The following is a 24,823-nucleotide window of genomic DNA, read 5'->3' on the forward strand; positions in this document are numbered from 1 at the left end:
CCTTGTGCATTAATACTGTGCACCTCTTCTCAACATAACTAACTCAAAGTCACTGTGTCTCGTGCAATAACACTGTGCACCTCTTCTCAACATAACTAACTCAAAGTCGCTGTGCCTTGTGCATTAATACTGTGCACCTCTTCTCAGCATAACTAACTGAAAGTCACTGTCTCGTGCATTAATACTGTGCACCTCCTCAACATAACTAACTCAAAGTCGCAGTGTCTTGTGCATTAATACTGTGCACCTCTTTTGAACATAACTAACTCAAAGTCGCAGTGTCTTGTGCATTAATACTGTGCACCTCTTTTGAACATAACTAACTCAAAGTCGTTGTATCTTATGCATTAATACTGTGCACCTCCTCAACATAACTAACTCAAAGTCTCTGTCCTGTCCATTAATACTGTGCACCTCTTCTCAACATAACTAACTCAAAGTCGCTGTGTCTTGTGCATTAATACTGTGCATCTCTCTCAGCATAACTAACTCAAAGTCACTGTGTCTTGTGCATTAATACTGTGTACCTCTTGTCAATATAACTAACTCAAAGTCGCAGTGTCTTATGCATTAATACTGTGCACCTCCTCAACATAACTAACGCAAAGTCACTGTGTCTTATGCATTAATACTATGCACTTCTTCTCAACATAACTAACTGAAAGTCACTGTGTCCCGTGCATTAATACTGTGCACCTCCTCAACATAACTAACTCAAAGTCACTGTGTCATGTGCATTAATACTGTGCACCTCTTCTCAACATAACTAACTCAAAGTCACTGTGTCTCGTGCAATAATACTGTGCACCTCTTCTCAACATAACTAACTCAAAGTCGCAGTGTCGTGTGCATTAATACTGTGCACTTCTTCTCAACATAACTAACTCAAAGTCACTGTGTCTCGTGCATTAATACTGTGCACCTCTTCTCAACATAACTAACTCAAAGTCACTGTGTCTCGTGTATTAATACTGTGTAACTCTTCTCAACATAACTAACTCAAAGTCGCAGTGTCTCGTGCATTAATACTGTGCACCTTCTCAACATAACAAACTCAAAGTCACTGTGTCTCATGCATTAATACTGTGCACCTCCTCAACATAACTAACTCAAAGTCACTGTGTCTCGTGCATTAATACTGTGCACCTCCTCAACATAACTATCTCAAAGTCACTGTGTCTCGTGCATTAATACTGTGCACCTCTTCTCAACATAACTAACTGAAAGTCACTTTGTCTCGTGCATTAATACTGTGCACCTCCTCAACATAACTAACTCAATGTCGCTGTGTCTTGCGCATTAATACTGTGCACCTCTTTTGAACATAACTAACTCAAAGTCGCTGTGTCTTGCGCATTAATATTGTGCACTTCTTCTCAACATAACTAACTCAAAGTCACTGTGTCTCGTGCATTAATACTGTGCACCTCCTCAACATAACTAACTCAAAGTCGCTGTGTCATGTGCATTAATACTGTGCACCTCTTCTCAACATAACTAACTCAAAGTCACTGTGTCTCGTGCATTAATACTGTGCACATCTTCTCAAAATAACTAACTCAAAGTCACTGTGTCTTGTGCATTAATACTGTGCACCTCTTCTCAACATAACTAACTCAAAGTCACTGTGTCTCGTGCATTAATACTGTGCACATCTTCTCAAAATAACTAACTCAAAGTCGCTGTGTCTTGTACATTAATACTGTGCACATCTTCTCAAAATAACTAACTCAAAGTCGCTGTGTCTCGTGCATTAATACTGTGCATCTCTTCTCAACATAACTAACTCAAAGTCACTGTCTCATGCATTAATATTGTGCACCTCCTCAAAATAACTAACTGAAAGTCACTGTGTCTCGTGTATTAATACTGTGCACCTCTTCTCAACATAACTAACTCAAAGTCACTGTGTCTCATGCATTAATACTGTGCACCTCCTCAGCATAACTAACTCAATGTCACTGTGTCTCATGCATTATTACTGTGGACTTCTTCTCAGCATAACTAACTCAAAGTCGCTATGTCTTGTGCATTAATACTGTGCACCTCTTCTCAACATAACTAGCTCAAAGTCACTGTGTCTCATGCAATAACACTGTGCACCTCTTCTCAACATAACTAACTCAAAGTCACAGTGTCTTGTGCATTAATACTGTGCACCTCTTTTGAACATAACTAACTCAAAGTCGCTGTGTCTTATGCATTAATACCGTGCACCTCCTCAACATAACTAACTCAAAGTCGCTGTGTCATGTGCATTAATACTGTGCACCTCTTCTAAACATAACTAACTCAAAGTCACTGTGTCTTGTGCATTAATACGGTGCACCTCTTCTCAACATAACTAACTCAAAGTCACTTTGTCTCGGGCATTAATACTGTGCACCTCTTCTCAGCATAACTAACTCAAAGTCGCTGTGTCTCGTGCATTAATACTGTGCACCTTCTCAACATAATGAACTCAAAGTCACTGTGTCTTATGCATTAATACTGTGCACCTCTTCTCAACATAACTAACTCAAAGTCACTGTGTCTTGTGCATTAATACTGTGCACTTCTCAACATAACTAACTCAAAGTCACTGTGTCTCATACATTAATACTGTGAACTTCCTCAACATAACTAACTCAAAGTCTCTGTGTCTCGTGCATTAATACTGTGCACCTCCTCAACATAACTAACTCAAAGTCACTGTGTCTCGTGTATTAATACTGTGTAACTCTTCTCAACATAACTAACTCAAAGTCACTGTGTCTCGTGCATTAATACTGTGCACCTCCTTAACATAACTAACTCAAAGTCACTGTGTCTCGTGCATTAATACTGTGCACCTCCTTAACATAACTAACTCAAAGTCACTGTGTCTCGTGCATTAATACTGTGCACCTCCTTAACATAACTAACTCAAAGTCACTGTGTCTCGTGTATTAATACTGTGTAACTCTTCTCAACATAACTAACTCAAAGTCGCAGTGTCTCGTGCATTAATACTGTGCACCTCCTCAACATAAAAAACTCAAAGTCACTGTGTCTCGTGCATTAACGCTGTGCACATCTTCTCAAAATAACTAACTCAAAGTCATTGTGTCTCTCGCATTAATACTGTGCACCTCTTCTCAACATAATCAGCTCAAGGTCATTGTACCTCTGGCATGTGTGAATTTCCCCCTTTCAGTGTACCGTTTCATACTTAGGTTCTCTGCACTCAGGGAAATCACAACAAATGAAGTTGCTAAAACTCTAATCTGATTATCTGGAATGCATATCACCACTGCATTTCCTTTCTTGCAGTACTTTTGATTATCAAAACAAAAAATGTTCACTGAATAAATTTTCATCCTTTTGTATTTAGCTTAACATCTTCTTCCTCCCAGCAGATGATAATCAAATATGGAGTTCCTGGGGGGGGGGGGGGGCAGTAGATGTTTTTACAATATTATTGCGCAAATCTGGAACTGCTGACTAGGCATTTATGTAGGATACGTTGTACAAAACCAGCCCTCAGACTAATTACCTTCCACCAAAAGACAAATCAGAGAATGGTTGTATTAAAATTGGACCTGCAAACTGCAGATTGTTTTTCAATTCTTATTTCCATTGACCTCTCATTGCCAGCCTCACCACTGACCAATAAACTACATCTACAAGATAAACACCCCACACACACACACACGCACACACGCACACACACGCACACGCACACACGCACACACACACACACTCATGCATATGCGCACATGCACACACACACACACACACACACACACACACACTCACGCACACACGCACATGCGCACACACACACACACACACACACACACACACACACACACACACACTCACACACACACACACACACACTCACACACACACACACACACACACACACACACACACACACACACACACACACGCACACGCACACACGCACACACGCACACGCGCACACACACACACACACACACACACACACACACACACACACACACACACACACACACACACATACACATTTCCAACTTATTCAAAACAGATCCTCAGCGCTGGATTATCAAATACCTTAACCCTTTATTCAAAATCAGAGATTCAGGTTGGCTAAAATGGAAAAGGTTACCCACTCATGAAGCAAAAGAAAGATACCCATCCCTGAGATCTTAGCCATGAAAAAGCATTTAGGAGGCACAAAGCTATCTTTCTACAATCTGAAAAGTCTAATTCAATTCATTTATGTATTTTATTTTACATTTGTTTACTGGGATAGTCCGACTGGACACATCCATTTTCAGCAGAGGCTCGGGGAGAAAAGCTCCACATGAATAAGACAATAATATATATAACATTTATACAAAATGACATTTATCCAATAAAAAAATTTTAAACAGAGTGGCATTTATACAGGGGAAAAAGAAAAAAAAATGTGTACAAGAAAAGTGGCACTAATTACATAACAGTTGTGTATGATGTATTATTTACACATAGTAAATAGGTAAGTAATTACACAGTAAGGAATTAGCATAGGAATGGGAAGCCAGATAAAGAAGACAGTCACAGTTTTGGTTTGTATTAGAGAAATTAGTTACGGGAGTAGAGTTGCACTTTGATTATGTAGTTTTCAGTATACAGTATTTCAGGAAGGTGAATATTAGGGACTTTAAAGACTGTTAGTAGTGAGAGATCCAAATTAGACCTGATTGTGAAAAACTGCAGGACTAGTCATTTACCACCTTAAGAGGGAAATTAATTAGTCTGGGGTATTACAGGGACATAGCCGTTTGTTTTGAAAGTGATTTTTTTAACTTTGATTTAAATTGAGAGACGGCTGGAATAGATGATATTTCATAAGGCAGTGAGTTCCACAGTTTGCGTACATAGTTAACGAATAGGGATTCTTCTGCTAAGTTTTTGGCTGTATTGATTTTAATAAGTGGTTTGTTGGTGGAGCATAAGGTTCTGGGACTGGAATAAGAGAATAATATTTTTTGGAGTGAGGGTGTTTTTTCTGTTTGGTAAAATATCTTATTGGCCATGTTTAGTTGATTGTAGCGCAAGAGATGTGGGAGTTCAAACCAACTGAGCTTTTTAAGGGCAATACAATGGTGAGCTCTCGATGGGGAATTGGTGGCGTATCTAGCAATTTTATTGTAGCAGGTTTCCAGCTTCACTATTTCAGATTTTGTTAGGTTAGTGATTATGGAAGCTGCATATAGTAGTCTAGATAAAAAGTGTGTTTGGGCAATATTGGTTTTAGTGTCATTTGTAAAGTATTGCTTGTTCCTATGTAATGTTCCAAGTTTTTTGTGTACTTTTTTATTGTTTGGGATATGTGGGCATCAAACCTCATATTGCAGTCAATTTCAACTCCTAGCAGCTTGGTATGAGGTGAGGGTGAAATGGTTGTACTGTCTACTGAGGTTATGTTAAAAGAGCACAGAGCTGCATCTGATTTGGTTGGCTGGAATAACATAAGTTTGTTTTTTGGGGGGTTTAGCATTAACTGTGAATTGGTTAGCCATGTTTCTACTGCTTGGAAGGATTGCTGTGTTATTTTTTAAGTTTTTCTATGGTAGTAGCAGCACAGATGACTGTTGAGTCATCTGCGTACTGGATGAGGGATGCTTGTGGGGCTGAGGCGTGCAGGTTATTAGGGAAGATGGAGAAGAGTAATGGGCCTAAGAGTGATCCTTGTGGGACCCCTAATGTTACGGGGGCTGAGGTATTAGGTTATTAGTGAATATGGAGAAGAGTAATGGGCCTAAGAGTGATCTTTGTGGGACCCCTAATGTTACGGGGGCTGAGGTATGCCGGTTATTAGTGAAGATGGAGAAGAGTAATGGGCTAAGACTGATCCTTGTGGGACCCCTAATGTTATGGGGGGCTGAGGTATGTAGGTTATTAGTGAAGATGGAGAAGATTAATGGGCCTAAGAGTGATCCTTGTGGGACCCCTAATGTTACGTGGGGCTGAGGTATGCATGTTATTAGTGAATATGGAGAAGATTAATGGGTCTAAGAGTGATCCTTGTGGGTCCCCTAATGTTACGGGGGGCTGAGGGATGCCGGTTATTAGTGAACATGGAGAAGAGTAATGGCCTAAGAGTGATCCTTGTGGAACCCCTAATGTTATGGGGGTTATTAGTGAATATGGAGAAGAGTAATGGGCTAAGACTGATCCTTGTGGGACCCCTAATGTTACCGGGGGGCTGAGGTATGTAGGTTATTAGTGAAGATGGAGAAGAGTAATGGGCCTAAGAGTGATCCTTGTGGGACCCCTAATGTTACAGCTAGGAGGGGTGATGGTGTTTGTTGCCAGCGTACAGCTTGGTGACGCCCATTTAGGTAGTCCTGGAACCAGGCAAGGGTAGAATGGGACAGGTTAAGGTCAGAGAGGACATTTAGGACTTTTGGGCCTAAGATTGATTCTTGTGGGACCCCTAATGTAACAGGTAGGAGGGGTGATAGTGTTTGTTGTCAGTGTACAGCTTGCTGACACCCGTTTAGGCAGTCCTGGAACCAGGTAAGGGTAGAATGGGACAGGTTAAGGTCAGAGAGGACATTTAGGAGTTTGGGGCCTAAGATTGATCCTTGTGGGACCCCTAATGCAACAGGTAGGAGGGGTGATAGTGTTTGTTGTCAGTGTACAGCTTGCTGACACCCATTTAGGTAGTCCTGGAACTAGGCAAGGGTAGAATGGAACAGGCTGAGGTCAGAGAGGACATTTAGGAGTTTGCTGTGTGATACCATATCAAAGGCCTTCGAGATATCTAAAAAGATAGTGGATACATAGTTACCATTATTTCTATGAAGGTTGACAGTGATAGTGAATGACATTAATGCGGTAGTTGTACTGCGATATGCTCGAAAGCCATGCTGGGTTAGTTAGTAGTTTGTTAGTATGCAGGTAGTCTGTGATTTATTTGTGAACAATTCTTTCAAGGATTTTAGAAAGTGGGGATAGGATAGCTATTGGACGATAGTTAGAGAGGTCAGTAGAAGGGCCTCCTTTGTGAAGTGGTATTATGTGTGAAATTTTCCAAATGCTGGGGACTTGGTGTTCAGTTACAGATCTATTACTAAGGATGGATACTGGATAGGCAATGGCTTCGGCAGTTAATTTTAGAAAGTCTGCTGGTAGGTTGTCAACTGCTAGGGTGGTTGGTTTTAGTTTTTTAAGGAGTTTTTTGATTATGTCTGTTGGTACCAGTTGTAGTGAGAATATGGCTTTGTTTATATTGGATGGAGAGCAGTTTGGGGAATGTAGATTGTTTATTGGACAGTGCTAGGATGGTCTCAGTAAAGTATGTATTGAATTGAGTGGCAATATTGTCATTAGTATTGGGTGTAGTAGGAGGGGGTGTACTAATGTTGATTAGTACACCCCCTCCTACTACATATGCTCCATATTCACTAATAACCTAATACCTCAGCCCCCCGTAACATTAGGGGTCCCACAAGGATCACTCTTAGGCCCATTACTCTTCTCCATATTCACTAATAACCTAATACCTCAGCCCCCGTAACATTAGGCGTCCCACAAGGATCACTCTTCACCGTGGGAAAACAATGGAACCTCTTGCCCTCTGACCTTACCACACTTCCATCCCTCTCTCTCTTCAAGCAAAGTCTTAAAGCATACCTTAAAAATCCCTGGCTATGCCCTTGCTGTTACCCAGACTGATCCTCATGACTTCTCGTTGTCATCTCTTGGCCTCCCACTCTCCTCTTCTCTTTCCTATATTCTCCCCTAAATTAGAAGGTACTTAAGTAACCTCTACTGCTTGACAACAATTAGATATCTTGTCTGCTGAGCTATCAATGTACCCTATTGGTAGTATTCCCTGCCTCTTGATTAATATACCCTCCTTTTTTTTCTCTCCCTTCCTTTTTTTCTAATAATATGTTTAGCATATAATCCTTAGGAAAAGTAACTGTCTGCATAAACTAGATTTACCAAAGTTTTAAAGGTATTTTTCTAATAGTGTCTTGGGATTGCCCTAGACTTACATGCTGTAAAATGTTCTGTAAATGTACGATGTATCTAGTATAGTATGTCTTTTTGTCTTCCTAGAATTTATAGCTAATTCCTTTTTGTCTATTTTAAACCTTTTGGTGTGGTGGTGGTATGTTTTATAATTGGAGCTTTTCTCCTCGGGCCTCTGCTGAAAATGGAAATATATCCAGCTGGACTAGCCCGGTTAACAAATGTTAAATAAAATAAATAAAATAAAATAAACTTTGCCTGGTTGTAATATATTGTTTATGGCTGTCCAAAATTTCTGTGGATTTTTGTGATATTTGGTTTGAGCTTTGGAGTCGTAATTGATTTTATCCTCTTTGATCTGTTTCTTTGACTGATTTCTGAATTCACTATAGGTTTGTAGTGCTACATGAGATTTGGTTGTGTGCCAGTTTTTCCAGGCTTTATCTCTTAACTGTAGTAGGGATTTAGTTTCTTTAGTTAACCATGGTGCAGAATTAGATTTAACTCTCATAGTCCTTTTGGGGGCTTGGGCATCTAGGATAGATTGGTAGATGGTATTGAAGTAGTAGTGTACAGCATCTTCTAGAGGGAGGTGTGTGAGTGGAAGCCAGTTACAGTGTTTGAGATTATATATAAGGTCACTGAGGTTGAGATGTTTTTTATTCCTTATTTGTTGATAGATAATTTGTTTGGTGGAATTGATATTTTGAGTAAATAGGTTGGGAGATGATCACTGAGGCTGTCTGGTAAGCATCCTCAGTGAGTTGTGAGTGATGGCCTATTGGTTAATATCCAATCTAGTACTGATTGTTTGATTGATGTTTTATTATACCTGGTGGGCTGTTGAATGATCTGGGTGAAGCCGTGCAAGCTGATAACATTTTTGGAGGTTTGGGAAGAACACTTAGCCCAGTCTATGTTAAAATCACCCATAATTAATGTTTCTTGGTGGACCTTTTCTGATGTCCAGTATGTGTTCTAGTGTCTGAGTATTGTTGCCTGGTGGGATTTAGATGCCGATTATGTTTATTTGTTTCCTAGGGTTAATGATCATTCTTGTAATAAGGAGCTCTGCATTATCAAATTTTAGAGTTTTGATGTCGAAGATTTCCAGGGATATGTGGGATTTGAAGAGAAGAGCTAACCCACCTCCTCCTTTACCTAACCTGTCCTGATGAATAATGCTATATCCTGGAGACAGAATTTCATTGTTAGAAATGTCTGCTTTTAACCATGTTTCAGTGATAGGAATGATGTCTGGTGAGTACAGGGCAAGGACAGCCTGCAGTTCATGTATTTTGTTTTTGATACTTCTTATGTTGAGCAAAATGTCATTTTTATGTCTGGGGGATATTGTTGAAGAGTGGGACAGGTTGCTGTTGTCTGTGTGGGAGTTGTGGTTGGAAGGGGATGGGCCAGGATTAGGGTGAATGTCACCACTGCAGGCTAGTTTAAATGTTTTTAGAAATTTCAGTATGTGTTTATTGTATGTTTCTGATTGTTTTGGTATTTTAGGATGAGAAAGTAGTTTGTAATGTGTGTGTAGAAAAGTTGAGATGTTAATTAAAGAGCAGGAGATAGTGATGTTTGTAGGCTTAGGTCTCTCAGGGTAGATGTGAGAAGTAGAGTGTGAGGGGGTAGGTTCTGTTAGACTTGCGGTATGTAGTTCTGTATGTGCTAGTAATGAGAATTATTAGCAGGGCTGTGGGTAAGCATGTCTGTTGTTTGTAGTGAATGGGAGGGTTGGTGAAGGTTAGTTGTTTTAGTAGCAGTATTCTGTTTTGGCATGTTGTGTGAGTGGTTAGAGTGTTAGTGTAGCTACTTATTGTGGAGAGAAGACTAAGAAAAGGGTGTGTGGGGTGTCCCAGTTAGTGATGATGGGCTGGGAGATACTATCAGGGTGTCTAGTAATTAAGGTGATTTGTTGTGATTAAACAAATTAAGCCGTTCTGGAAATTAGTTAATCAAATAATATGCCACACAGTCAAAATATATATATATATATATATATATATATATATATATATATATATATATTGAAAATTCATCCTCTTCTTATCCCATATCCCCAATTGATTTCTTAACTGAGTCATTCAAATACCCTTCAATCACCCTCACCCCACCATCCTCTCCTACAGAAACTCCTCCTTATATACCACCAGTCATACTTCAGCAAAACACAAATTAAAGCCATAGACAGGATAACTGAACAAATTCTGGCAGATGCCCCCTGGGCCTGATAAGCTGTTGCCTTGGTTTATAAGACTGTGTAAGGAAAGCAAACTATATCGACTGGCTCACACTTAAAACATCTGCTTCTACAATATTGCCATGCTACAGATGTAGAAACTGGTCATTGTTGCACCCCTCCCAAAATCTCTAAAGCAGGCTCATCCAGTGATTTTTAGGCCTATTGCAATCCTCCTCACAGTTGGTAAACTCAGTAAACTTCTTGACAAATGCATAAACCTTCAATTAGGAGACAATATAAGAAAATATTTCCTTCTCTCAAGTCAATAACATGGTGTGAAGTCGAGCAGAAGCACAGTAGCCGTCCTGTGACCACTCACAGCTGGGACTCTACTCAGTATGGACAAAAGGAAGATGGCCAGCTCAAATTTCACTGACCTCAGAAAGGCCTTTGGATTTAGTCGACCACTCTGTCCAACTCAACTCACTCACTTGCATGTGTATTAGTTAAAATTCTTCTCATTGGTTCAAAAACATTTTACTCAACCACTGCACCAAACTTAAAGTATTTTCACAAGTGCCCTACCCTGCTGCAGTCCCCAGATATGTACCACAAACCTTCATCTTATTCCCTGCTTTATTTTCTGCCTTCACTAATGAACTGCTCTCAGATTTACATCACCTACTTTATCATATTGTTAACAGGTGACATAATTTACAGATCTGACTCATCCCAATGCTATCAAATCTCCATTATAAAAATATCCTCTATAGTACTCTAACTGGCTTTTACAAATCAGCATCCTTCTAAACATGAAAAATCTAAAGCAGTGATCTTTGGCACATAAAAATTATCCACTGTCCCCCACACCACCACCACCACCAACTGATAACTTCTGTTTAATAACATTTGCACTGATCCATGCAGTGTCTGCCATTTCCTGGGTATCTGGCTTGACCAATAATTACATTTCCAGTGTCACTTAATAGTAACAATGACAAAAATCAGTAAACGTCTTGTCAGGACTAAAACAATCTCTTAATTTTGTATCCCCTTAAAGTAGAAACACTATTTGTAAAGGTTTTCTTTTTGTCCAGCTGAAATATAGCCTACCTCCAAGAATAATGACTACATTACAGACATTATCTAACCAAATTTGAAGATTCATAACCCTTTCTCCAAAGAAGAACCACCGCTGCCTTACCCTTTTCAGAATTAAATGGCTACTACTTGAAGCGAGGGCACAACTACTTCACAGATGCCTCCTTTTTAAACTTATTACGTTTAGAGAACTTTCTGTTTCTCAACAGCCGTTTTACCTATGATAATCTGAACACAACATTATCATTCAATCCCCCACTCCATTTCCATACACACCTACCATAATAAACATCACTGCACAGACCACAGCTTCTCACTGATTAACCCAAAGTTTTGGGAATACTTCCATTCGAGCCTGAAACCATTCCATTCATACCACACTTTCTATTCAACTCTAAAAATATCTAATTGTAAAAATGAACGTGTCATGCTTTATTCAGAATGGAATCGCTGAACTTACTATTTCACTCTATTACTTAGACTTCTGTTCTTCGACTCGCTCACCTTTATACCTTTTCACCTCAAAGAAAATCTGCTGCAGCTGTCTTCTGTACATATTTTAGTTTAGTCTTTAACATTTTCTTTTTCAATATTATGGTCTCAATATTTTTTCACGATTTTGTGTCTGAACATTTTCATAGTGAATCTATATATTTACATATAAATGTATGTGTGTGTGTGTGTGTGTGTGTGTGTGTGTGTGTGTGTGTGTGTGTGTGTGTGTGTGTGTGCGCGCGTGAGTGAGTGAGTGTGTGTGTGGCTGTGTGTGTCTGTCTGCATGTGCGTGTGTGCACGTGTGTGCGTGTGTCTGTGTGTGTGTGCGTGTGTCTGTGTGTGTGTGTGTGTGTGTGTGTGTGTGTGTGTGTGTGTGTGTGTGTGTGTGTGTGTGTGTGCGTGTGTGTGTGTGTTCATAGGGTCATAGGTGTGTACTAGGCTAATGGCCCTGGAGCATTTACAAGCCAATCCCATAGCATTACCCTGGCATTGTGCCACCTGACCTTAGATCCCAGTACCTCTGTCAGGCAGAGCCACTGGAGTAATCCCCGGGGTGAAATTTCGATTTCCCATCCACTCATCAAGATTTCTCTTGAACAGGGCCAATGCGGTGCTCTGTTTGACATGTATGGGAAATCTATTCCATAGCATGGGGAGTCTCTGGGTTATGAACCTGTCCCTCCAGCACATTCTGTTGATTGTGGTAATGAGGTTGAGGTCTCTGGAAAGTGTGGTGCACAGGGATTGGGATTTCTTTAGATGTAGCATTTCTAACAGCTGGGTCAGCTATGGCTTTGTAAGTCAAGCAGAGATTGCCTCTAAGTAGGCGATATGAGACAGAGAATAGTTGGAGTTTTTGAGTCTGTCCATATAGGACAAGTGTTTAAAGCCTAGGATCTTCTTTGTGAGGTACTTTTGCAGCCTCTCCAGTTGTTGCAGGTGCTAGTGAGGTACATGCCAAATGAGGCATTGTACCCGATGATCGGCCTAATAAAGAAAGAGTAGAGGGAGACAATGACCTCTTTCTTCCTGGATGCAAAACCCTTAGTAACGAGATGTGCCACATAGAAGGACTTTCTGACCACAGTGGCAATGTGGTGATCAAAAGAGAGGTTGCTGTCATCCCGTGTTCCCAGATATCTTATAACACCTTCTGTGTTCAGTGGACTACCATCAATGTGGTAATTCATGGGAACCAGGTTTCTCCCAAAGGGGATGACATCACATTTTTTGGCATTGAGCTTAAGGTCATGGTTCTGACACCGGTCATTGGTCTCAGTGAGGCCTTTCTGTAGGATGTCAACATCACTTGGAGAGTTAATAATTGCTCCCAACTTTCAATCATCTGCAAACTTTGTCAGCCAGAGACCCTTCATGTTGGCCTGGACTTCAAAGAAGTCGATACCAAACAGGAGAGGACCCAGGACCGAACCTTGTGGGACTTGGAGTCAGCTACTTTCACACTGTGGTTTTTATCTATGAGCCAGGTTGCAACCCTCCTAGTGATATAGGGGTTGATACCTAGCTTAATGAGTTTTTCTATAATTCCTGAGTGGGGAATGGTATCAAAGGCCTTGGTCAGATCAAGGTAGGCTGTATGAACCACCTTGCCTTTATCCACAGCTCTGGTGAATGACTCAAAGAAGTTGACCAAGTTGAGCAGGCATGATCTACCCTTCACAAAACCAAACTGTGTAGGATCCAGAGTTTGGAGATTCCCTATATCCTTGTTTATTAGGTCCATGATGATGCGTTCCATAGCTTTGCATATCAGACTCATCAGGCTAATGGGGCGATAGTTCCCAGGGTCTGTAGTCTCTCCTCCTTTGTGGAGAGAGATGACTGTAGCAGTGTGCCATTCAGGAGGGACAAAGCCTGAGGTGAGGCTATGGTTGAACAGGGCACACAGATGAGGTTCTAGTTCACGCTGTACTTCATGTAGAACACAGTCAGGGATATTGTCAGGTCCCACAGAAGCTGTATTCTTGGTCTTGGACAGTGCTGTTTTTACCTGTGCAGCAGTAATACTGGGTGCCTGGCAATCTATTGGTATTGTGATTGGTCCTTTGGGGGGAGAGGTAAAGTTGGCACTGAATCTGTCGGCCAGTATATTGGCAATATCTGCTGGCTCGGTATAGGAGGTACCATTGTAGCTCAGAGCAAATCTGGGTATTGCCGTGGGGATTCTTTACATAACTATGGAAGGCCTTGTGGTTTTCTTTACCGTCTGCTGCAATTCTGTTTTCATAGGTAGCTTTAGAGGATTTGATGAATGATCTCAACTTTTTCTTCAGGTTGATAAGGGAGTTTTTCCAGTCTTGGGACTTCACCTTATTCAGCATCACTTTCCTCCTTCTGTTGTAGTGTGTGTGCTTGTGTGTGTGTGTGTGTGTGTGTGTGTGTGTGTGTGTGTGTGTGTGTGTGTGTGTGTGTGTGCGCGTGTGTGTGTGTGAGTGCATGTGGGTGTGTTTGTCTGTGCGTGTGTGTGAGTGTGTGTGCTTGTGTGTGTGTGTATGTGTGTGCGTGTGTGTGTGTGTGTGTGTGTGTGTGTGTGTGTGTGTGTGTGTGTGTGTGTGTGTGTGTGTGTGTGTGTGTGTGTGTGTGTGTGTGTGTGTGTGTGTGTGTGTGTGTGTGTGTGTGTGTGTGTGTGTGTGTGTGTGTGTGTGTGTGTGTGTGTGTGTGTGTGTGTGTGTGTGTGTGTGTGTGTGTGTGTGTGTGTGTGTGTGTGTATGCATGTTGGTATGTATGCGTGTGTGTGTGTGTGAGTGTGTGCGTGTGTGTGTGCGTGTGTGCGTGTGTGCGTGTGTGTGTGTGTGTGCATGTGGGTGTGTTTGTGTGTGAGTGTGTGTGCTTGTGTGTGCATGTGGGTGTGCATGTGTGTCTGTGTGTGTGTCTGTGTGCATCTTTGTGTGTGTGCGCGTGCGTGTGTGTGTGTGTGTGTGTGTGTGTGTGTGCATGTGGGTATGTTTGCGTGTGTGTGCGTGTGTGTGTGTGTGTGTGTGTGTGTGTGTGTGTGTGTGTGTGTGTGTGTGTGTGTGTGTGTGTGTGTGTGTGTGTATGCATGTTGGTATGTATGCGTGTGTGTGTGTGAGTGTGTGTGTGTGTGTTTGTGTGCGTGTGTGCGTGTGTGCGTGTGTGCGTGTGTGTGTGTGTGTGTGTGTGTGTGTGTGTGTGTGTACATCACACTACAGTGGGGAAGGGCAAATTCCTGATCCCCACTATATCACAGTGTTGCACAAAACAACTACTGGCACAATCAGGTGATTTTTTTATCAGCTGTGCCGACAGTTTTCTGGGTTCGACAAGCTGCCATTCTACAACTTGTAGGTAACCCATACATACACATACACACATACAAAAGTGTGTGGATAGATAGATAGATAGATAGATAGATAGATAGATAGATAGATAGATAGATAGATAGATAGATAGATAGATAGATAGATAGATATAGATATAGATGTAACATTTAATATTTCCCTTCAGTCTGTATATTGGTAAGGTCGGTTCTGTATTGCTGATTTCATCTTTCATGTATTTTTATTAATAGTTATTATATGTAACTGTCATTTACCTTCACTTGATTTGTCATGCATACTCTGGGCAAGAAAACAGCCTACATGGTTAAGAGCTCCAGCCCTAGTAACACATTTAAATAAATAAATAATAAGTAACTATTACAGCAAACTTGAAGATATAGTCGGCAAAATTGTTACCTTATAAAAGAAGAGACAATCTTGATATCAGCTGAAAGATTTAAGCTCTCAGTGAAGAACAGTAACAGGGATGATTCAGATGTCAGCTGGGGTGGGTAGGGAACCCTAGCATGTCAGCTGGAGTGGGTAGAGAACCCTAGCATGCTGAAAACAAGGAGCTCTGAAGCATTAATGGCACAACAGTAGGGTGCTGGTATTAAGCCCAGTTAGCACAAAATGGTAGTTGAAGTGATCCCAGAGCTAATAGGCTGTGTGTTTCATGAACAAATATATTTGGCTAAATTGATTGACAAAAGAAATTTGGAAAAGAATCTGATGTTGATCAACTGTCTGCCTCCTTGATAAAAACAAAACAAAAAAAAATACTAGCTGGCAAGTAATCTTTTAATTACAGAGCATGAAACTATTATTTTGAAGAATTTTCTGAGAATAATTTTCATTTCAGTAAAACAGGCCGACTGTAGATCCATGATAGAAAGTACAAATATTCCCCCTTCCAGAGACTCTTAAATGTAGCAGCAGTTCAGAGATTTTCTATTGTATGTGTACAGATCAAAAACCCAATGCAAATGGAACAGTCACAGTTTTGTGGGACACAGAGTACAATGTAGGAAAAAGAGACTTCAAAACAAAATCATACTGGTATGGCAGTGACCATTAGGGCATTTTGAGGTGTAAAAAATATAAAATTATAGATAAGAATGTAAAATGTTTCCCATGTATTTCAGTGAGGGTCAATTCACACTTGAAAAAGCCCGTTACGAACGGGCGAAAGCGCTTGTGGATTATCGTTTTGTGTTACTTGTGGTGGTACTGTGGAATAAAGGATTCGTGCATTCTTTTCAACCTTCCTCTGGCTTTTTGTTACACTTGAACTGTTTTTTTACAGGAAGCGAGTTGTATATTCAACATCTGAAGCTATTTGGGTATTCACGGAGAGTGTGGCGTTTCTCTGCTTAGAGGTTTTGTCAATTCACTGAAGCTTCAACTCAGTGAAACTCTGGAAAAAATGTATGTCACAATGAGTCAAGCCTCCTTGCACCCCCACCCCTCTTTGTTAAACGTGATAACTCCACAGTCACACAACCACAGTGAAAAGAGAAAATTACAGAAAGAATATCACAGTGGGAGCACAGATGGAATCCATTCCAACAATGTCATACGGAGACAGTGATCAGAGAACTCACCGTCGCAGAGATGACCTCACCCAGTTTGAGCCTCATTCGTTTTGCAGCCCACTCAAAGTGGTCCAAGTACGTTAGTGCAACCTAGAAGATAAGGGTGTTATAAAAACATTTTTTAAGTTTCTGACATACTACTAGTGTAAAACAAGGCATGACAGCAGAGACAATCTAACTTAAATGAGAAGAAATGAGGGGAAATAGGCAGAGAATGAAAGACCCTCTTGAAAAGGAACCTTGATGATTGGATGGGAGAAAGGAAATTCACCCCGGGGATCACATCAGTCAGCTAGACAGGGGTCCAGGGAAGTAAATAGTATGGGAAGAAATAGCCAGGGAATTGTTATGGTTAGGCTTGTATAGACCCTAGGGCTGATAGCCTAGTACCAACCTATGAACCTATAAGAAAACCGATTAGTCGAGGGAAGAAGGAAAGAGGCAAACCATTAGGTGAGTGAATTACGTAGGGAGAAAAGGACAGAAAGCAAAGAAGACATGATTGGTGTTATAGTAGGGTTGAAGGTACATGGATGCCACATGGACTATCTCTTCCGCTGTGTCATAGATAAAGTTTTATATGAGAAAACATTTGTAAGTGTAGGACTGCAATTGAAAATAATCTTTCCAATGTGGAGAAGTTGTGAGGCATAAAAAGATAACTGCATGATAAAACAATGGAGTTAAAAAAGACAGGGAAGCCAAATGGCTTATCTTCACTAAGTTTGAAACTTGTATTAATTCCCTCTTATTTTTATCATTTTTCCAGGTTCCTGTACGTTTCTTGGAGGTTGCAGAAACAACACTACGGGAATTTTTTAGCTCCATTATCACTGGAAAGGACACTGATCCCTCCTGGAAGAAGTCCATTTACAAAGTCATTGCCAAGCTGGACGGTGAAATTCCGGAGTCATTCAAATTCCAAACTAGTCTGCAAGACTTTGTCAGCTTATAAAACTGTCCCTTTTGTGCAGAATAGTTGGGGCTCTCACAATGGAAGTGAAAATGAATGTAGTTACTGCACCGATATATCAAGGCAGTGTCCCCCAGATCAATGTGCCAGAAAGTGGTCTTCCTCTAACGTCTGGAGAAAATAGGAGTTATAGAAATGTATGTGGCATTAACGGATAAGAGGGGAAATAGAAACAGCAATGTGTTTCACATTATTACCTCTTGGCAGTGGCAGATTGGGTTTGTTCATAACTTATCTCATTAATAGTGATGCCTGGGATGTCATAAAGGGCTTTTTGTTGACAAGACCATGTGTACTTCCTGTTTGTTACACTATACAAGTGTGTACATCTAAAAGGCAGGGTACCTCTACAACATCAGATAGCTCCTCGAATTTTCCAAAACAGAAAAATTATCCCTCATCATACTATTTCTTGAGTTTTCCAAAAAAAAAAAAAATATATATATATATATATATATATATATATATATATATATATATATATATGTATATCATGCAGTTATGTTTGAGATCGCCAGTTTTACCATTTATAGACGCCTCCTTCCAGTCCAGATAACTAACTCACATTAGAGAAGCATTTCTCGCTGTACACTTAATTCTCCTCCCATGTCGCATGTAATTATTCTCTGTTTTTGAATTTGTTCTGTTTTATTTTTTTGTAAATTTCTAAACTCAAGCTGTATGTGCAAATGGTCTATTGTCATCAGTATACTACCCCATTAAATTGACTAACTATTCCCATCCGTGTACTACCCCAGTAAACTGACTATTCTCATCAGTGTACTACCCCATTAAACTGACTATTCTCATCAGTGTACTACCCCAGTAAACCAACTATTGTCATCAGTGTACTACCCTAGTAAACTGACTAACTATTCTCATCAGTGTACTACCCCAGTAAACTGACTATTCTCATCAGTGTACTACCGCAGTAAACTGACTATTTTCATCAGTGTACTACCCCAGTAAACTAACTATTGTCATCAGTGTACTACCTCAGTAAACTGACTAACTATTCTCGTCAGTGCACTACCCCAGTAAACTGACTAACTATTCTCATCAGTGTACTACCCCAGTAAATTGACTAACTATTCTCGTCAGTGTACTACCCCAATAAACTAACTATTCTCATCAGTGTACTACCCCAGTAAACTAACTATTGTCATCAGTGTACTACCCCAGTAAACTGACTAACTATTCTCGTCAGTGTACTACCCCAGTAAACTGACTAACTATTATCATCAGTGTACTACCCCAGTAAACTGACTAACTATTCTCATCAGTGTACTACCCCAGTAAACAGACTATTCTCATCAGTGTACTACCCCAGTAAACTGACTAATTATTCTCATCAGTGTACTACCCAGTAAATTAACTATTCTCATCAGTGTACTACCCCAGTAAACTAACTATTCTCATCAGTGTACTACCCCAGTAAACTGACTATTCTCATCAGTGTACTACCACAGTAAACTGACTAATTATTCTCATCAGTGTACTACCCCAGTAAATTAACTAACTATTCTCATCAGTGTACTACCCCAGTAAACTGACTATTCTTATCAGTGTACTACCCCAGTAAACTGACTATTCTTGTCAGTGTACTACCCCAGTAAACTAACTATTGTCATCAGTGTACTACCCCAGTAAACTGAGTATTCCTGTCAGTGTACTACCCCAGTAAACTAACTATTGTCATCAGTGTACTACCCCAGTAAACTGACTAACTATTCTCGTCAGTGTACTACCCCAGTAAACTAACTATTCTCATCAGTGTACTACCCCAGTAAACTAACTATTCTCATCAGTGTGCTACCCCAGTAAACTGACTATTCTCATCAGTGTACCACCCCAGTAAACTGACTATTCTCATCAGTGTATTACCCCAGTAAACTGACTATTCTCATCAGTGTACTACCCCAGTAAACTGACTAACTATTCTCATCAGTGTACTATCCCAGTAAACTGACTATTCTCATCAGTGTACTACCCCAGTAAACTGACTATTCTCATCAGTGTACTACCCCAGTAAACTGACTATTCTCATCAGTGTATTACCCCAGTAAACTGACTAATTATTCTCATCAGTGTACTACCCCAGTAAACTGACTATTCTCATCAGTGTACTACCCCAGTAAACTGACTAATTATTCTCATCAGTGTACTACCCCAGTAAACTAACTATTATCATCAGTGTACTACCCCAGTAAACTGACTAACTATTCTCATCAGTGTACTACCCCAGTAAACTAACTATTCTCATCAGTGTACTACCCCAGTAAACTGACTAACTATTCTCGTCGGTGTACTACCCCAGTAAACTGACTAACTATTCTCATCAGTGTACTACCTCAGTAAACGGACTATTCTCATCAGTGTACTACCCCAGTAAACTGACTAACTATTCTTATCAGTGTACTACCCCAGTAAACTAACTATTCTCATCAGTGTACTACCCCAGTAAACTGACTAACTATTCTTATCAGTGTACTACCCCAGTAAACTAACTATTCCCATCAGTGTATTACCCCAGTAAACTGACTAATTATTCTCATCAGTGTACTACCCCAGTAAACTGACTAACTATTATTATCAGTGTACTACCCCAGTAAACTAACTAACTATTCTCATCAGTGTACTACCCCAGTAAACTAACTATTCTCATCAGTGTACTACCCCAGTAAACTGACTATTCTCATCAGTGTACTACCCCAGTAAACTGACTAACTATTCTTATCAGTGTACTACCCCAGTAAACTGACTAACTATTCTTATCAGTGTACTACCCCAGTAAACTAACTATTCTCATCAGTGTACTACCCCAGTAAACTGACTAACTATTCTCATCAGTGTACTACCCCAGTAAACTGACTAACTATTCTCATCAGTGTACTACCCCAGTAAACTAACTATTCTCATCAGTGTATTACCCCAGTAAACTGACTAATTATTCTCATCAGTGTACTACCCCAGTAAACTGACTAACTATTCTTATCAGTGTACTACCCCAGTAAACTAACTAACTATTCTCATCAGTGTACTACCCCAGTAAACTGACTAACTATTCTCATCAGTGTACTACCCCAGTAAACTGACTATTCTCATCAGTGTGCTACCCCAGTAAACTGACTAACTATTCTCATCAGTGTACTACCCCGGTAAACTGGCTAACTATTCTTATTAGTGTACTACCCCAGTAAACTAACTATTCTCATCAGTGTACTACCCCAGTAAACTGACTAACTATTCTCGTCAGTGTACTACCCTAGTAAACTAACTATTCTCATCAGTGTACTACCCCAGTAAACTGACTAACTATTCTCATCAGTGTACTACCCCAGTAAATTAACTATTCTCATCAGTGTACTACCCCAGTAAACTAACTAACTATTCTCATCAGTGTATTACTCCAGTAAACTGACTATTCTCATCAGTGTACTACCTCAGTAAACTGACTAACTATTCTCATCAGTGTACTACCCCAGTAAATTAACTATTCTCATCAGTGTACTACCCCAGTAAACTAACTAACTATTCTCATCAGTGTATTACCCCAGTAAACTGACTATTCTCATCAGTGTACTACCTCAGTAAACTGACTAACTATTCTCATCAGTGCACTATCCCAGTAAACAAATTACCTACCTAACTAAATGGTGTCATGACATATGAGTTTCTAAAATAAATGCAGTTTCAGAACTGAAATGTGAATCCAGGCAGCTTGTACAAGCATTTCTTTCTTTCTTTCTTTTTTTATTTGAATCTGTTCACCAGAACAGAGCACTGATCAATTCTGACCAAATTTAGTTTTAGCCCGGGGTCAAAAACTGACTAGACATACAAAATAGACAAGAGTACTATAACATATAAATAACAGCAAAACAGTACAATGGCAGAGTAGTGTTTTGGACACAAAGTAAATCCAATGTATTAATTTCCAGTATATACAAACATTTCAAAACATTTGATACATTGCAATAGAATAAGTAGAAGATCTGAAAAGGAGCAAAGGATCTTATCATGTCTCGCAATGGCAGTTTGCTTAGTACTAAACTAGGAACCTATGGTTGAGTTAGAGGGGAGAAGAGTTAAAGTAGACTTAAGTAATGTGATCCTCTGGGGTAGCAGTACATTCTACTCATTTAACTAAATGAGATCTTAGCAGAGAATAGAACTTAACATACAAGGATGTGTCACAGCCTTCTGTTTTTCTGGCATAAAACAAAAATGAGTTACCCGCTAAGTCAGTGTTCTGTGTTTGCTCTGAGGTCTTCCTCCTGATGGTGAGACTAGATTGCTGTGCTCATAGAAGTCCAGGTTATGGAAAGAGCATCTGTGCTCGTATTCTGTCCTTGACCAAGCTTCCAGAGGCCTAAGCTGACTGAAGCACTGTTATCCTGGACCCATTAATGAACTCTATTCACAGAGCTCTGCAGAGAGAATCAACATGTATGCATCCAAGGTGGGCTGTCTTGCAACGTATTCCAGCTCCCAGTATTCTTGTGTGCATCCGAGGTGGGCCGTCTCACAACGTATTCCAGCTCCCAGTATTCTTGTGTGCATCCGAGGTGGGCCATCTCTCAACATATTCCAGCTCCCAGTATTCTTGCGTGCTCACTGTTTTTAGAATTCCTTTGGACTTTGGTTAAATTGGTTGCATAAATCATCAAGTCATCATCTGCTATCACTGCCTTGAATTTGTTGCCCCTGACTGTACCCCCTGTGTTTTTTGTGGATAATAACAGATCAAGAACATAACACTAGATGAATGTAAGACAGGCTTTAATGGTGAACAGTGAGGGGGTTACACATCTGGTCTGGTGACATAAACAAAACAACTGGCATGGTATTAAACAAAATGTCAGGAAACAATTTATGTAGCTAAGAAATCGTCCCCACAGTGTTAACAAGGGCAAAATACTGAATGGATAACATGACACACGTAGAAGGTAAAAATAATAATACCCATTTGTTAACCAGGTTGGCTAACTGGACACATGGATTTGTTAACCAGGTCGGCTAACTGGACACATGGATTTGTTAACCAGGTCGGCTAACTGGACACATGGATTTGTTAACCAGGTAGGCTAACTGGACACATGGATTTGTTAACCAGTTAGGCTAACTGGACACATGGATTTGTTAACCAGGTAGGCTAACTGGACACATGGATTTGTTAACCAGGTAGGCTAACTGGACACATGGATTTGTTAACCAGGTAGGCTAACTGGACACATGGATTTGTTAATCAGGCAGGCTAACTGGACACATGGATTTGTTAACCAGATAGGCTAACTGGACACATGGATTTGTTAACCAGGTAGGCTAACTGGACACATGGATTTGTTAACCAGGTAGGCTAACTGGACACATGGATTTGTTAACCAGGTAGGCTAACTGGACACATGGATTTGTTAACCAGGTAGGCTAACTGGACACATGGATTTGTTAACCAGATAGGCTAACTGGACACATGGATTTGTTAACCAGGTAGACTAACTGGACACATGGATTTGTTAACCAGGTAGGCTAACTGGACACATGGATTTGTTAATCAGGCAGGCTAACTGGACACATGGTCTGTTCTGAGGGGTGACCCTGGAGAAATGTCTGGTTAAGTAACTTGCTCAATGTCACACAGAAGGCAAATGAGAGCTGAGAGAATCAAACCCTGTACCTTAGGAATAACAGGTTACAGCACTAACCTCTGCACCAACTGCCAGAAATGAACTGAACATCCTCAGAAAAAATGTTTCTACTGGAGTGTCATGGAGTTAAGTTTTAATAACAGGCACTTTTAATGCCATAACAGGTGGGAGAGCATAGGGTGAATAATGGCAGGTGTGTTTATATGTACAAGTGTGTGTGTGTGTGTGTGTGTGTGTGTGTGTGTGTGTGTGTGTGTGTGTGTGTGTGTGTGTGTGTGTGTGTGTGTGTGTGTGTGTGTGTGTGTGTATGGGTGTCTGTGTGTGTAAAGAATAAGGGCATGGATGAAAGAGTAAACAAATATCTGCTCAGAAGGACTGAGCTCTGTCTGTGACCAAGGCATTCTGGGACGGATAAGTGGCCCTAGTTCTATAGCACATGGGCTGGATGGGTAGGAGTGAGTGGCTAATGCAAGCTCGTCCATCCTGGTGAAGAGTAACTGCCCTACCCACTAGCGATGGTGACTTCTAACAGAGGCAGGAAGACTGGCCAGAGCACTAGGTTCAGTTAAATGCAAGGCTTGCTGAACCATACTTGGCGATGTAGTCATAGCGATGGAAGAGGGCATACACTGCGATGCAATTCTGTAGCATAGCTGTGTACTGTGGGGCAGCCAGATGGGGTAATGAAGAGTTTCTAGCCAGAAAAAAAAACTTGAAGGCTGCCTGGATGACAGGCCCCCTCTCACAAGATGAGAAATAGAGGAGCCAGATGATTGGCAGATAATAGTGATAAAAATTACACAGAAAAAGCATAACGAGTTAAATTATCTGCAAAATCATGTACAAAGAAAGATAAACTCAGATGACGTGTTTACGATTTGGAGTAAAATGTCATTCTGACAGCACTAATAAACAAAAGAATTTGGTCAGTATTCGTAACAAATGATATAAACGCAAGCAAACAAAATAAGAAATAAGGAAGGTGTAGTTGTGGGAGTAATGGGATATACGGAAAGCAGTCGCTCTTTGTTCTTATGTTGTACATACAGCTACTGCGAGATGGCTGTGGGTTCCAGAGCCGTAAGATTCACGAATTGTTGGACAGCTGCAGGTCAAGTCGTTTTATGAGATGCGATCTCACAGTGTCATAATTAATTAGAATGTCCTGCTGACCCTTTACTGTAGAAAGGGGAGCACGAGGTCACTTACGTAATCCTGATCTACTGTCAGAATCTATCATTCTGTGCTTCTGTTGCTGGGATAGTAGTCCCTCGTGATATCATAATATAATGGAATGGCATTTTTGTATTCTAATATATTCCAAATCTCCCTCCACTGGAAGCAATCAATATTTCTGGTTCTGCTTTTATAGGTTTAAAATATTTTATTATTATATTCCACTATCATCTATTTAATATTAGCAGGACAAACCTTGTCTTATTATATATAAAATTAATCCAGCACTGGAAGGTAACCCCTCTTTATAGATTCTATGTCATCCACATTTAATTAATTAAAGGGGTAGCCTTGTTTTGCTTTGCAGT

At 40.3% G+C, this 24,823-nt stretch overlaps 1 protein-coding gene across 2 annotated transcripts in view; it reads left to right on the forward strand.

Moving 5' to 3' along the window:
• Window positions 1-18,368, forward strand: part of LOC122795728 (prospero homeobox protein 1-like) — a 277,441-nt gene extending 259,073 nt beyond the window's left edge. For both annotated transcript variants that reach the window (XM_044064033.1, XM_044064034.1), the window contains exon 5: window positions 17,428-18,368. In XM_044064033.1, the coding sequence (XP_043919968.1) occupies window positions 17,428-17,613 (186 nt within the window). In that variant the 3' untranslated portion in view covers window positions 17,614-18,368. The remainder of the gene's footprint in view (window positions 1-17,427) is intronic.
• Window positions 18,369-24,823: the final 6,455 nt, after the last annotated feature.

Source organism: Protopterus annectens, chromosome 2.part2 (assembly GCF_019279795.1).
Source record: "Protopterus annectens isolate FY-2018-M chromosome 2.part2, PAN1.0, whole genome shotgun sequence".
Taxonomy (NCBI): domain Eukaryota; kingdom Metazoa; phylum Chordata; order Ceratodontiformes; family Protopteridae; genus Protopterus; species Protopterus annectens.